Source organism: Mauremys mutica, chromosome 11, assembly GCF_020497125.1.
Source record: "Mauremys mutica isolate MM-2020 ecotype Southern chromosome 11, ASM2049712v1, whole genome shotgun sequence".
Classification (NCBI taxonomy): Eukaryota; Metazoa; Chordata; order Testudines; family Geoemydidae; genus Mauremys; species Mauremys mutica.
Genome location: NC_059082.1, coordinates 14,898,904 through 14,913,789, shown reverse-complemented (window position 1 = coordinate 14,913,789; position 14,886 = coordinate 14,898,904). Strand labels below are relative to the sequence as shown.

Below are 14,886 nucleotides of genomic sequence, written 5' to 3'. Positions count from 1 at the left end.
GGGATGATCATATTGTTAATCCAGTCTTCTACCAGGATACAGGGTGCCATATGCACACAGCCCAGGTATAGGGGCCACCATATCAGGGTGTACCCAGGAGCTAGCTGGAGAGCCTTCTCAGCAGTAGGCTCAAGGGCATCTTCCCAATGGAGATCATATGAAATCTAATTCTCGACAGTTTCAGGTCACACTGCAAGACTCACCTATTCACTAAAGCATTCCCCAAAGAATCACAGCAGAAGAAAACCTGACAGTGCGTCCAAAGACAGATACCAATAATGAAATCAAAGAGGAAGGCAGAGAACAAATGGTCCGTTCTGGACTGGTCCCTACATAGTGGTTAGGTACTATAGTGATAGGGGATTAAAGTGCATGCTGTATAGAGTGTTTGCATTTCTAGAAGGATGGACAACCACGGCTCTGGGATGAACTATCACATTACAGTGTTCTGCCTCTGTAGTGAGATGCGTTCTGAACTGCATGGAGTTGAGACGCATGGACTTGAGACGCTTGATACTCCTGACCCTCAGGTCACCTGATCAGGAGTTTCCTCTACAAAAAAAACATTAATATGATTTCTGAGAGCCACATCCAATTCCCTCTCTCATTTTTATTACCTATGAAGTGGTTGATGGGAGAAGCTGCCTTTGTGATGACTCTATTCAAGACCTGCTCCAGAATTGCACTTCTGATTGGCTCATGGACCTAAAAGGGGAAAGGAAAAAAGAAAACATAAAACTGAGATTTTCATGTGATTTCAGGTGGTCGGTCATTGTCCATTAATGTCCAAGTTTGAAGGGTAATGTCTGAGCAGTCCCTAGCAATTACCTTTGGCTAGAATTGGGATCGGCAATATTTGGCATGCGGCCCGTTAGGGTAAGCCCATGGCAGGCCAGGCTGGTTCGTTTACCTGCCGCATCCGCAGGTTTGGCCAATCACAGCTCCCACTGACCTCGGTTCACTAATCCAGGCCAATGGGGGCTGCGGGAAGTGGCGCCCAATTGGCCAAACCTGCAGACGTGGCAGGTAAACAAACTGGCCTATCCCACCAGGGGCTTTCCCTGACGGGCCGTGTGCCAAAGGTTGCCGATCCCTGGTCTAGCTTAACAGAGACTGAACCAGGATGGAATCTGGATCAATTAAAAGAAAACGTAGGAGTGGAGTGAGTACTACCAATTGGTGGATGATAGTCTAGAGGTTAAAGCAAAGAGCTGGGAGTCGAGGCCTAGGTTCTAGTCCCATCTCTGCCATGGATTTCCCTCCCCGCCCCCCCCCAATCTTCCCTTCAGTTCCCCTGATGATGGAGATGAACAAAATCTCATAAAAAGTTGACAAGAGAGCAGGGGCATGAACAGAGTTTCCTCAGAAGAACATATGATGTTATCCTAAACCTCATCCTACCTTAAAGGTTTCCAGCAGGATATTAGCTCCCAGCCTGCATGCCTGCTGGGCTGGCATCTTGCAAAGGCCATAACTGGTTTCAGCAGCTTTTCCTAGGACCTTTTTTGGCTCGTATGATTCCATTAAGGTGAAACCAAGATCCACCAGCCCTTGAGTAACATGGTCCCAGCCAAAAGCACTGGAGGAAAATGTTAAACAGAGCAAGGAAAAAAAAGCAACTTAATAAAGGGAAAGGCTCAAGCTGCAACATTCAGATAATAAAATCTTCCATGGTCACTCAGGGGCCCAATGTAGGTTGGGAGTTGTGTGAAACAAGCATGCTTAACTCTCAGTGTAAGGAACGCCTCCACAGGACTCTTCAGTCCCGGGTCCCCCAACCAGCAAAGGAGAGTCAGAAAACCTACAATTCCTGAGGGAACTTTCAGTATTTTGAACTATGCTGTTCACACCAGATTCAGAAATTGTGCTGACTGATGGCAGGTCCTGGAGTCATATCTGAGGTGTTTAAAGGGGTAAAGATGATGGGGTGGGAGGCTAACAGAGGATCATCCCTCATTCACCGTCCAGAAAGCATTCACACTACAGCAGGTAGCATTACTGCAAATGGTCAGCTACCATTCCCAGTAGGAAGTTGGTGGTTAGTGATTTATAATTCAGCCACTCTGCATCACAGATGGCTGAAACTTAGGAGACATCTGTGTAAATGTATATTTTTCCAAAGGTCTCTCATATAAAGCTATGAACTAAGGTTTGGGGTTTGAAATCAGTTTTCAGTAACAGTTGGAATCCCATCACATTTCTATCTAGGCCAAGACCCTGCTCCCTCCCAAAAGCTCTTCAGCTCTGGGTAGTGTGCTCCCAAAAGCAAACCTGTTTTCCACCACTTCCAGGATTATGGACGCTACATCATACTGCTGAGGAAACAAATCCTGCAGGAATTTTGAGCCCTGGAGGAACTGCAGGTCCTTGCAGCTTCTCACAATTGACATTTTCAGAAAGTCAAACACCTGAAACATAAAAATAGTGTGAGTGAGGAGGAGTCTGTCCAGAGCCATTTCCACAGGTAACCACCAAGTGAGAGAACCATCTAGAGCAGGCACAGTATAGGAAGTGTCAGTGCCAGCTGCTCACACAGCTCTGCCAACATATCTCAACACATTCCTTCTCCAGGATGGTTGTTCCCCACATTACTCACAGATGCAGCCAAGATGCATGAGCCAGGAGGGTAGCGTACGGTCACACCACACCTACATTTGACATATTCATTTTGGTTTTCGGAGGGCTAAGTTGCTGTCATCCTCACTCCATTGCACTCCTTTCCCCCATTCATGTCATCATGTAATTATATTATTAGATGAGAGGTCTCTCTGGAGGCTGTGCCGTAACGGGTTTCAGTGGTTAATAGGCGAGGCACAAGAATGGGAGGAAAAACCCCTCTCCTTGATGACAAGGATGCTCCAGTGCTCAAGAGCCAGGAAGCATGACTCCCAATCCATCCAACAGTATTTGTTTCTTTTGTTATTACCAAGAATTCATTTTTGAACCTATACTGAAAAGGGAGCATAATATGCGCAGACACATACCCCATGAGCACAACGCACAGACAAGGAAGCTTTATGCAAAAATAATCCTGAGGTTACACATAAGTAAAACATACCTGCTCTTCAAATCTGTGTTTTATTGCCACTGAGAGCACAAGAGCCACACTGAAAGGACACAGGGTCTTGCCAGGGTCCCTTTGCTGTTCAGCCTAGGAAACATCAAGAGACAGGACAATCAAAGAGCTTGTTATTTATGATTTAATGAAACTTCTTGCAACATCAAGGAAGCCATCATTGCTAGTTTAGGCCAGACTGGTGTTATGCTACTGTAGAGTTGACCTGGGTTGTGGAGGAATCTCTTACCCCAAATGGATTGAATCACTATATATGTTTTTGACGGCCATAGTGGTATTAACAATTTCAAATCCTGCATAAAGATAACCTGCTAAACCTACCCTCTAGTTTAAAAACCTCTCTCTCGTGCCCCCAAAAGCTCTAACAGTGTGCTCTGCATTTGCTGTACCTTTAGTAGTTTGATTAGTTCCCTGCCAAGATCCTGGTCCAGGTTGATAACAGAGATAATATGAAGAATGATAGTGCCTTCCACATGACGGAGTTGGTCTAGGGGCACCGTGGCAGCTTCAAGGTCCACTGACCTGGCAGACACAGTAGAAAACCCTAGGTTACAATCCCTGTTGTAACTGATGGACACCATCTCAAAAGCACTGAACAGGACACATTGGTGCAGGACTTGGCATAGTTCATACAAGAGGGGTGTCAGGTAAGGCAGGGAGGGTTACAAATACCCAGGCAGCAAAGAAAGATAATGATAGGAAAGGACTTACTCTGGACTCCTCTGCTCTTCTTTTTGCCTTTTATCCAACTGGTTGAAAAAAGTGATGATTCCTTCCAAAACAGTCTTCTTACTGCCCTGGAAGGCAAGACATAGTACAGCAACATAAACTATATTAATCTATTGCACATTCTGTAATACCCTGAGACACCACACCCCCCAGGGAATTGCAGTCTGCTTCCCTGATTTCCCCTTGCAATGCAAGTTTCATAATATTTTTAATTTCCCATGCTAAGTCATTGTGTGGGGCTCCTGTGCAGTGCATTTCTGGGGTAGAGCAACTGATTACGGTATTGTTTGTATACTCCTTTGTACAGCACTTATAAAGAAAAGGTTTTTCATTAGAATGGTTCCGTTAAGTGACAAGTCCATTCAGAGCAGCTGGAAAGCCCTAAAACAGTAACTGAGACTCTGGACTTGAGCTAGTGAATCCAAACAACCTCCCACAATACAGGTAGAGCCTATCTCTGGATGGATCATTCTTTTATTGAGTCATTCATGGAATAATAGCAACAAGTAGGGGAGTGGAACAGCCACCCTGTCCAAACTAAATGGCAGGTACCTCACTGGCAGCAGCTGCTTGGAACAAAAATGGGACCTCCTTTAAGATTGATCCAGACCACAACCCAGAGGCAGGTGATACTATGTGAACCATGAACATACTAGAACAGGCAATCCCGTGAACAGAGAGATGGAGTCCATGTCTAGGAAGACTAATAGGTACCTTGCCTATTATATTTTGGAACTGTACCCACTGTTTTCTTTTCCAAAGACTCCACGTCACAGCCATCTTCCTTTCAGTTGAGGAGAAGTGGGAATGATCCCCTCCACAGTGAGATGCTTTCCACCATCTCCCTATCCCCCACAGCAGAGCCTGCCCCCACCTTCCATCAGCCATGGGAGTGAGCTATCCAGCTGAGACCTAAATTTTGATCCCCTGCATGATTCAATCCATAGCTCACTTTGTGTATTTTTTCTCTCTTATATGTGCACACAGCCCATATCTGCTATAGTGGTTAGATGCAAATTCTGGCTTTGACAGCTTCACCGACTCCCTTTGGGGTTTTACCTTTGCAGAGAGCAGCAGCAGTTGATAAACCAGAGGAGGAATTTCTTGGAGGTCTAACTTGGAGAACATCCTCAGGACCTTTTCCACGACAAACTGCAGTTCTTCTGCATTTAATGGGATGTCCCTGAAGAATCAAAGGTGCAGACCAGTCATTGCCATTCAGTTCCCAATCCTGCTTCCTTTAGAATACCATAGCAGGTTCAATCTTTGAACTAGCCAGTAGTACTCTAGTATTTCCAAAGGCGCACCACAGGGACCTGAAGTCCTAGATAGAAGTTATTGCCATAGACCCCTCAGCTCCCTGCGACTGTCTCAGAAACTCAGGTTCACATTCTGAACTCCAACACAAGTTGCACATCACAAAGCCTCCCTCACACTGTGCTTGCACATGAATGGACAGTGCCAACTTTTCAATATACAAAGAATCAAAGCCATGACCCAGCCCAGAGTCCCCTGCACTCAAGGAGAGAGGGCTGAATAGCCAGGCACATACATGGAATTGGCAGGTACAAAATACACATTATGAATAAGACAAAAGATTTTGTCATGTATATTTTTAGTAAAAATCACGCACAGGTCATGGGCAAAAAAGAAAAAATTCACAGAAGCCCGTGACCTATCCATGACTTTTACTAAAAATACGTATGTCAAGATGGGGAGTTGGCAGGGTCCCCACACCACCCCGGGAACCTGTCCAGGAGCTCTGGGCATCCCGGCCGCCTGCGGCGGTCCCAATGGCGGCAGCTGGGGCACTCCCTCCCCTATCCGCTGCGGCTGGGAGCTTGGACCCCACAGTTCCCAGCCATCACAGGCAATTGAGGGACCCTGCAGCTCCCAGGCACTGCAGGTTCAAGCCACGGAGGTCTCTGGAAGTCACGGATTCCGTGACTTCCATGACAGAACCTTAACCCTAATTATGAACTACTAACACAACTGATGTTCCCTGTTAAATGATTAATTTAACTCCCCACTTGGTGTGCCCTAAGATGCTAACTAAGGAAGTAAGAGTGGTGGGTGGGGAGAAGAATCCTACCTATTTTTCAAATGGCTCCTCCACAACCCACACTGAGCACTAAAGTCTCTAACCTTCCCTTGAAGCACATGCCTAACTCCCCATAAGGCTAAGGAAAAGTATCTGCAAACACCAAGGGGACACAGACCCTGGTTTCGCACATATTTATACTTTTGATGTGAACAAGGGAAGACATGTCAAGTGTCCCTATTCCTCAACAGCAAGCAGCAGATACCGAGCCAAGTGAGACTCTGGGAGAAATGGCACAGCCAGTGCTGTCCCTGGGGCATGTTTAGCAGGCTACGTGCAGTCCCCAAACACGCCCAATGGATACGCTCAGCACCCATGTGATACCGAGGGTAAAAATGGCAGGTTATTGATGCACAGTCCCCAAGTTGCTTGTGAAACAGGAGGCAGAAATAGATGGAAAATAAGAAAAACACTGGGGTGGGGGAATTTACCTGAACATGCTGGTGAGATGAATGACACACTGATGATTCCACCTGTGCAAACAAAAGAACAGAGAGCCTGAGAAAGAGCAGAATTGCTGCTTGTTCTCCTCCCACCCCCGAATTTAGTACATTTCTACAGTTCTTCTGTTACTATCTCAAAGTAAGAACAGAAGCCTGATTTGCACTAAAATTCACAACTGTTACCAGCTATTCATCAATAATTGGAATGGCTCTGATTGGCTGTTCTTCTCCTAGTGACAATAAACAGGAAAACCAAAGGGAAAGACCGAAGCACCCCTTGAGGCCAATTCATGCAGCAGTGGTGCAGGTGGGTCACCTGCCCTCCAGGCTGGAGAAGTCACCACACTGCCAGCTCTCATAGGGGGGTGAGATTTAAAGGAAGTAGAACAGGGCAAAGTGGAGGGGATTCTCCAGCCCAGGTTGGGAACTCTGCAAAGCACAACATAAAGGGCATTATTTGGCCAGTTTGGCTGAAGACTTTTCTTAGAATTGCAGAAGCAGCTGTGGTTTTAGACTGGGGCTAGTGTTTCATTTTATAGCAGGTGGGTAGTAGATAGATTTTTTTTGTAAAAAGCCCAGATGCTGATAGATGCATAACAATTCTTAAATTAACAAATAGAAATGAAGAGGAGATGTACACACCTGCTGGAGCAGAGGGTATTGATCAACTGCTTTTTAAACTCTTCCCCACTCAGCTCACCTGGAGAAGCAAAAAGCATTTAGAAGCAGATTCCAGTGAAAGGAAGGTGTAGGACAGAGACCTTAATATTGATGCAAAAATTATATTAATACAATTATAACTATTTTATTAAGTCATTACAAGCTTGTTTGCTCCTTTACTGAATAATTAAGGTATAGCTACAAGTATGTTATAGCCAGAATGCTTGGAAATACAACAGTACATGTATTTAGCTAGTTAAGTTACAAAATGTTAATGCTAATCAAAGACATCCCAGAAGGTTTCTACTTCTATCTCCCAAGGATAGCAAACATCAGGAAGAAAAACTGTGTAAAACATCCATGTTTTAGGCAGAGGCCTAATCGTAAAAAGGAATGTAGAGCCATAAATCTATGGAAGTGGCCATACCAACCCCATTTATTTTAAAAAGGAAAATCTCTGCTTGTATTTTTTAAACTCCAGGAAAAACATGTACAGTTGAAAAGGTTTTAAACTTTTGTTTACATCTTAAAAGTAGAAACAACAAGCACCTTTGTGAAAGGCATAAATTTGCAAATATGTTAGCTAAATGCAAAGTGTCTAATATCACTACATAAATGGTAAAATGCTTTATGTACCAACATGTAATCTAACTACCTTGCTAGACAAGTGGAACAAGCCATTTAAATACAGAATATTTATGTTAACAGGGAATTAATTAATTGCTGGCAGTGAACAAGCAAACCCTCACCCAACTCAGGGAGGCAAGAAAATCATCCTCCAAAAACTGTCGTGTAGAATTAAAAACTTAAATAACTTTTAGAAATTCTTTAGCTTAACTTTAAAAGACTGTTGAGAACAAAACCTTTTTATAGAAAGAACAGGAGTGTTTGCACTTTTTGAAAACAGAATTTAAATTTCCTGTCAAACTGAAATAAACTGGAATAATATCTGAGAGAATGGACTGAATAAAAAGACAAAGTTAAAGCTAGCTTTGAAAGTTATCTGATGCTTTCCTGCCAGAAAAACAGAGGCAATTAAAGAAATGTTGCATATTCATTGATAAACTGCATATTCATAAGATGAAGGGGCTCCTAAGGACTACCCAGGAAGGCACAGAGCCAAAGAAAGAGCAACAGCACTTGAAGCTAAACAAGCCTGAAAGGGGTGTGTTTTCCTATAGTGTCATGAAAATAGGAAGGAGAAGGGTATAAGAGACTCTGAAGTGAGCACCCCATACACATACCCTGGGCTAGTTTGTTTAGACAGCAAGCACTCCACAAGTCACAGACAGCTAAGAAAAACAGAGAAGACTCAAGAATAAACCAACCCTGGGAAAAACCTCCCCAAAAACCTCATCAAGGATTAATGGGAGAAAGTTAACTAAAACACTGTCAAGGGGTTAGATTTAAACTCTTGTACTGACATTTTTGGGATAGGAAAATGCTGCTGTTACTTAAATGACTAGCTGCTTCTCTGTTAATCACCAGATGGTGAGACCATGTATTTGTGCAGAGGAGATGGGGACCAATCACTGGTAAATGGGGAAATAGTGGAACTAAGTTGGATTTAAGATTCTTAATATTCATAATTGACCTGTTTTAAGACAGCTCCTTAAAAGGCTTCTTCTTCCTAACTAGTTTAAAAATTTTGTTTTATTTCAAAAAGATTTAGTTAAGATTGCTTTCTTTGCCTAATTATGAACTGTTAAGGTTATTATTAACAAGACAGGCTTCTTACCAGACCTTAAATTATTTTGCCCTACATAAACAGTTGTAAGTATCTAATAATTCACAATAGTTTGGAGAAACAATATGCTTTGGTGTCACAGTACCAAGAGAAGCGTGACTCACCAAAGGCAGGGTTCACTCTCAAAGGTGTAATCTGTTAAAAGCTCTCCCCAGAAACATACAGAAGAGATAACAGAAATAAACAGTTTATCATTTGTGTTGTTTTGTTTAATATTGTTTCTTTCTCTAATAAAAAAATAGCCCTGGTTAATAATTTGTGATTATTTTGCTTGGTCTTGATCATGGTATCCACTAAGATATGCAAAAGAATCCCTCTGACTAAGTAGTGGGAGTCAAATCCCTGAGCTGGCAGTAAGAGAAACAATTAGTAAGAGCCGGCCTATCATTTCATGTTTCTTTAAATATTTATAGTAATTTTTAAAATGAAATTACTTGGCATCCAATAATTTAAAACTACCCCTCCCTTTCCACCCCACAAAGGATTGGGCAGTGAGAGGGAAGCGAAGGGATTACCTTTCCCATAAACCAGGCTCTCTTTCGAGGTAGCCAGTGCAGTAAGAACTGTGGAAAACAACTCCAAGGATTTCCCATTAGACAGGCTTCCTCCTTTAATAACATCAACAAACAGAGTGGCCAGTTCAGCCAACGCAGCGCCTGGTAATTGACGAGCCTGATAAAAGATTTATTTAAAAAAAAAAAAAAAAAAGGAGTATGAGGAGATGCACTAGAAGACTCCAGACATAAATACAAGTGATTGAAGGAAAGCAAGTATACTCTCAAGAAGCCAGTTAGAACCACATTAATGACTGCTGATGTAGTCCAGTATTGGTTAGTAGAGGAAGTCACCCAGAAACACAGTGTGTCACACTGGCCATTAGAAATGGGGATAAGTCATGCTGACTAAGTCAAGGGATTGAAGAGTCTGAACTACTTCCCAGTACAAACATCCAGCTATGATAATCACACAGATAACACTTTCCAAACATTAACTAACCTCATCCTGGGTGAGACTCAAGCAGGTGACCCACTCATTTTTCCCAGGGGCCTAATTAATAATTGGAATCCACACCTCACTGGTAAAAGGGCACTTCCCCTCCTACCTAGACCCAATATAAGCCACTCTAAATGAGCACCTACCTCCAGCATCAGCAGCCCTATAATCTCTGACGCTATGTCCAACTGCAGGTCCCCCGACTCCACCAGCTGGATACAATGTTTGTAAACCTGGAGTCTCCTGAGAACACCATTCTGCTGAGAGCAAGGGGAACCTTATTGAAGGGGGGGCGGGAGAAAGAGAGACAAAAAGGGAAAGGAAAAAATGTTAATTTAAGTAATATATTAAGTTATAGGAAATGGATCACAAGTGGAAGGACCAGACTTTACCCCCATTCATCTATCTGATAAAACTAGAAGAAAAAGAAAATAGGAACAGCTGGAATCAAAGATCTGAAATTCTTCTCTTACCCATCCTGTCACTGCTTGTGACACTCAGGCAGATTTTCCAGGGGCGGGAAATGCAGATTTTAAGAGGAGCCAGCTTGACAGTTCACTGATTCAGCAGGCCAGCTCAGATTCTCCTCATATCCTATTACAGGCTCTCTAAACTAGGGCTAGTCCTAAAGAACTTAGCTAATTCCTGAGTGCATTTGTGGTATCTGAGAAAACTTAGGTTAGACCAGGGATCGGCAACCTTTGGCCCGTGCTTCAGGTAAACAAAGGACGGTTTGTTTACCTGAAGCATCTACAGGTTCAGCTGATCGCAGCTCCCACTGGCCGCAGTTCACTGTCCCGGGCCAATGGGGGCTGCGAGAAGCGGCGCAGGCCGATGGATGTGCTGGCCACCCTTCCCGCAGCCCCCTTTGGCCTGGGACAGCGAACCGACGCCAGTGGGAGCTGCGATCAGCTGAACCTGCAGACGCTGCAGGTAAACAAACTGTCCTGGCCTGCCAGCAGCTTTCCCTGGTGGCCCGCAGGTTGCTGATCCCTGGGTTAGACCTATTGCCCCTTCCCCAATACATGTGTAACATTGCCACATTCAATTGATCCCAAGGTCAGGAAGCCTGACTGCTTGGAGTTAGATAGAATCACAGAGAGAGATGATCAGCATTTTACCTGAAAACCTACTTCTTCCACGATATCTAGAAGACCTCGTTCAGTTGCCTACTTCAACTAGTTATCTATATGGGCAAGCCAAGAGCCTTCTGAAAGTAAGTCATCCAGAGGTCAATGAAATCCAAGTTGTCCCATTACCTTTGAAGATTCCTCTCAGCAGTACTGCAGTCTCCTTTCCCTTCACAGCCTGCTTCGTAATAAGGTCGTCAAGCTGCAACCAGAAGGAAACAGCTGTAAGATACTAATTACTTATTTCCACACTTCCAACATTTACATTTGCAGGTTCACCCCATCCCCTTCTAGGAAGGGCACTGCCTGTCCAGGAACTAATTCCACAACAAAACGGCTGGGACTCACATAGCTATTATATTTCACCTGAACACCTTGCCATATGGTTATATTGCATCATGACTGACAGCAATGTCGGACATTTCTCAATCCCTATAGAGTGGATAGACCTAATTACAACCCTCCTAATAGCATTACATTGGTCTGTAGCCTATCAGAGAACATATCAAGGCAGTCCTAAATCAGTTCCCAATCTGGGTACACCATAGAAGAGGGGTAGGCAAACTGAGGACCACATCTGGGTGGGGAAATTGTATGCAGGGCCATGAATGTAAGGCTGAGGCAGGGGGTTGAAGTGTAGAAGGAAGTGCGGAGTGTGGGAGGGAGTGTGGTGTGCAGGAAGAGTCTCAGGGCAAGAGGTTGGGGTACAGGAGAGGGCTCAGGGCAGGGGGGAGGGGTACAGGAGAGGTTCGGGGTGCAGGAGAGGTTCAGGGTGCAGGCTCCGGCTCAGCACTGCTTACCTTGAGTGGCTCCAGGGTGGCAGCGGCGCACAGCAGGGCTAAGGCAGGCTTCCTGCTTGCCCTGGCCCCACGCCACTCCCAGAAGTGACCAGCATGTCCGGCAGTGGTTCCTGGGGGTGGGGTGAGGCAGCCGGCTCCACTGCACAGTGCCCTCGCCTGTGGGTACCACCCCCGAAGCTCGCATTGGCCATGGTTCCCGGCCAATGGGAGCTGTGGAGGGCAGTGCCTGCAGGCGAAGGCAGCGCTCGGAGCCATCTGCCCCCTTCCCCCTCCCCCGCACACCACCACAGGCTGCAGGGACGTGGTGCCAACTGTTTTGGGGAGTGGCATGGGGCCAGGGCAGGCCGGGACCCTGCCTTAGCCCCACTGCGCCACGGGGCTGGCAACCCCGCAGGCCAGATTGGCCCGCAAGCCGTAGTTTGCCCTCCCCTGCCATAGAACATACACCACAGCTCCAATCCATTCAAAGTTCTTCTTTAGCCTTTGGAAACTCAGTACACAGCCAGAACTATTCATTCAGAGTACCATCTTACAGAGTTTTTTTTCACCTCAAATGTCCAGTGAATTGGTAGGGGTACACTTTTACAACATCTTCAAATGAACGAAAATTCTAGGAACCATTTTCTCCTGCTACAGCCCATGCATAGAATCCAAGTAAAGCCTCAAAATGTTCAAAAATATGCAACTCACCTCACTTTCCTTCAGGTTTTGAAGACATTCCTGAAGTCTGTCTAGTGCATCTTCTGCTGCTAGAGATAAGATTTTCTGGTCCATTGTAGCTCGTGTCATTAGACTTTGCAGCACAGTCACACATTGAATATGCTCTGGAAAATGACAGCAGCGTTAGCACTTGTGGGGAAGGACTAGGTGGTTTCCTGTATTATTCCCCAATACACCTGTGCAGAAAAATATTATTCAAGAGGATTTTCAAGTAATAACTCCCCCCATTCATCAATTCTTCACTACAACACAATTTGATTTTATAACGCATCTTTTACAGAAATATCTCCCAATGTACAAGTTAAAAGAATGGAAACATCACAGCAATGGCATGTGAGAGAAAGGATGGGAATCATAACTAGGAAAGGGCACTGGTCAACAGCTAACCATCTATAGGCAGCATCAAAGAGGTATGGGGAGAAATCACTGAAGCAGAATTGTAACCAGTAGCAGAATGTTAGAATAGACCAACCATGCATCCCATTAACATGTCATTCAAAGTACAGCAGCATTCTCAGTTAGGACATTCTGTCTGGTATAAGGCATTCTATTAGAGTTTCACCCCTTAACAGTCTTTTTTTTAATTGGCTGGCCATCACATCTCTGGCCTGAAAGTTCAAAAGGATGTGGAATGATGAGCAATCGAATAGAAAAGACAACACAAAGCAGCACAGGACTGGCTTCACAAAAATGCAGAGATTCAAAGCTTTATTCCAGATAGAGCTGTCATCACCTCTGAAACAACCAGAAGATTCACATTAGGAAGCACTCAGCACAAAGGGAGAAGAGAGGGCTTTCATTTTAAATTATAATCATCAGGAGGGATATTTGCATGAGAACATGATCTTTGCTCCATAAGAACCCAGCTGCTCAATCTCTGAGAAACATCTGCAATATCAGTGAAGAATGACATTTCAGATGCAGAATAAGCAGATACATATTATCTTGCACAAGTATCAGGGGGTAGCCATGTTAGTCTGTATCCACAAAAACAAGGAGTCCAGTAGCACCTTAAAGACTAACAAGATTTATTTGGGCATAAACTTTCGTGGGTAAACAACCTCACTTCTTCAGATGCATGGAGTGAAAGTTACAGATTCAGGCATTATATAATGACACATGATGAGAAGGGAGTACCTCACAACTGGAGGACCAGTGTTGACAGGGCCAATTCAATCAGGGTGGATGTAGTCCACTCCCAGTAATAGATGAGGGGGTGTCAATTCCAGGAGAGGCAAAGCAAGGAGGCCCTTGAAGAACTGGACTACATCCACCCTGTCAATACTGGTCCTCCAGTTGTGAGGTAACTCCCTTCTCTTCATGTGTCATCATATAATTCCTGCATCTGTAACTTTCACTCCATGCATCTGAAGAAGTGAGGTTGTTTACCCATGAAAGCTTATGTCCAAATAAATCTTTAAGGTGCCACCAGACCCCTTGTTATCTTGCACAGTTCTCTACTGACAAGAAAACACGACACAGCCCCTACGCTGAAGGAACAACAACCTCTCTTCCCAGGGATAATGAAGGACAAAGCAACACAGAAACTCGTGGGCAGACCTGCCAGCGGCCCGTGACACCAGACAAATGTCTCCCTGAACTAGGGTTGGGTGTGTTAAGTGGGGGGAGAGGAGGAGGGCACCGAATTGGGGGGTTTTTTTAGCCATCCCACACTGGGCTCTAGGCACCTTCGCCACAACTCAAAGCGCCTGCCCCCAGCAACGCCAGCCCCGCCCCACGCGAACCCCCCGCGGGCAGCCCCACAAGCCCTCACAGCCAGCAGCCACCTCTCGCCCCAGGCACTTCCCGTCCTAGGCCACCCCCCGCGCCCGCTGCCGGCCCCCGTAACCCCGGGTCGTTCTCACCCCCGAGCCCGCTTCCGCAATCCGCTCTCGTCGCATGCCCACTCGGGCCCCGACTCCGAAACTCCCGCCGAGAACTCCGCATCCGTTACCCCTGGCAACAGATCCCGCCTCCCCGTGCTCACTTCCGTTACCCATGCCAGCCCCGCCCGTCGGAGGGAGGGCCGGGACCCGGACGGGCGAGGGCGCGTGGGTCATAGAACGCTCCCGGGAGAGCTGCTCTGCGGGTTCGAATCTCCCCGTGTCTGCGGCGCGAGGCGGGGTGCGCTCAGCGACCACAGCCCCGGGGCCCCGGCACACGGAATCCAGCCTGGGCTGGCGGCGGCGGCTGTGTGTCTCCTTTACCCCGGCCCCCCTCCGACTCGAAGGCCAGCTACAGCGGTCACTCACCCCCTTTGTCTGGGGCGCAGGCACCGCGCCGAGCCCACCCTGGGCCAAAGAGTTGGGGGTGGAGGAACGGGGGGGTCAGCGAGGCCGGCCCCACGCAGCGAGGGAGGCAGGGCTCAGGCGAGCGGTGGCAGCTCCGCCTGGGGAGGGGGGGCAGGGCTCGGGCTGGGGGGAGCGGGGGCTCTCGGAGCAGCGGGGGGGAGCTGCCCCCCTGCAGTGTCCCATTTTCCCTATGGGA

General features: G+C 46.1%; 1 protein-coding gene across 2 annotated transcripts in view; it reads right to left on the bottom strand.

The window, feature by feature from the left end:
• FANCI (FA complementation group I) overlaps nt 1-14,365 on the bottom strand; it is a 36,005-nt gene extending 21,640 nt beyond the window's left edge. For both annotated transcript variants that reach the window (XM_044979768.1, XM_044979769.1), the window contains exons 1-14: nt 14,265-14,365; nt 12,370-12,503; nt 11,009-11,081; nt 9,896-10,026; nt 9,272-9,428; nt 6,992-7,049; nt 6,338-6,379; nt 4,865-4,988; nt 3,788-3,873; nt 3,466-3,598; nt 3,059-3,151; nt 2,272-2,408; nt 1,402-1,579; nt 618-705 (exon numbers count right to left, since the gene is read on the bottom strand). In XM_044979768.1, coding sequence (XP_044835703.1) covers nt 618-705; nt 1,402-1,579; nt 2,272-2,408; nt 3,059-3,151; nt 3,466-3,598; nt 3,788-3,873; nt 4,865-4,988; nt 6,338-6,379; nt 6,992-7,049; nt 9,272-9,428; nt 9,896-10,026; nt 11,009-11,081; nt 12,370-12,503; nt 14,265-14,346 — 1,516 coding nt within the window. In that variant the 5' untranslated portion in view covers nt 14,347-14,365. The remainder of the gene's footprint in view (nt 1-617; nt 706-1,401; nt 1,580-2,271; nt 2,409-3,058; nt 3,152-3,465; nt 3,599-3,787; nt 3,874-4,864; nt 4,989-6,337; nt 6,380-6,991; nt 7,050-9,271; nt 9,429-9,895; nt 10,027-11,008; nt 11,082-12,369; nt 12,504-14,264) is intronic.
• Nucleotides 14,366-14,886: the final 521 nt, after the last annotated feature.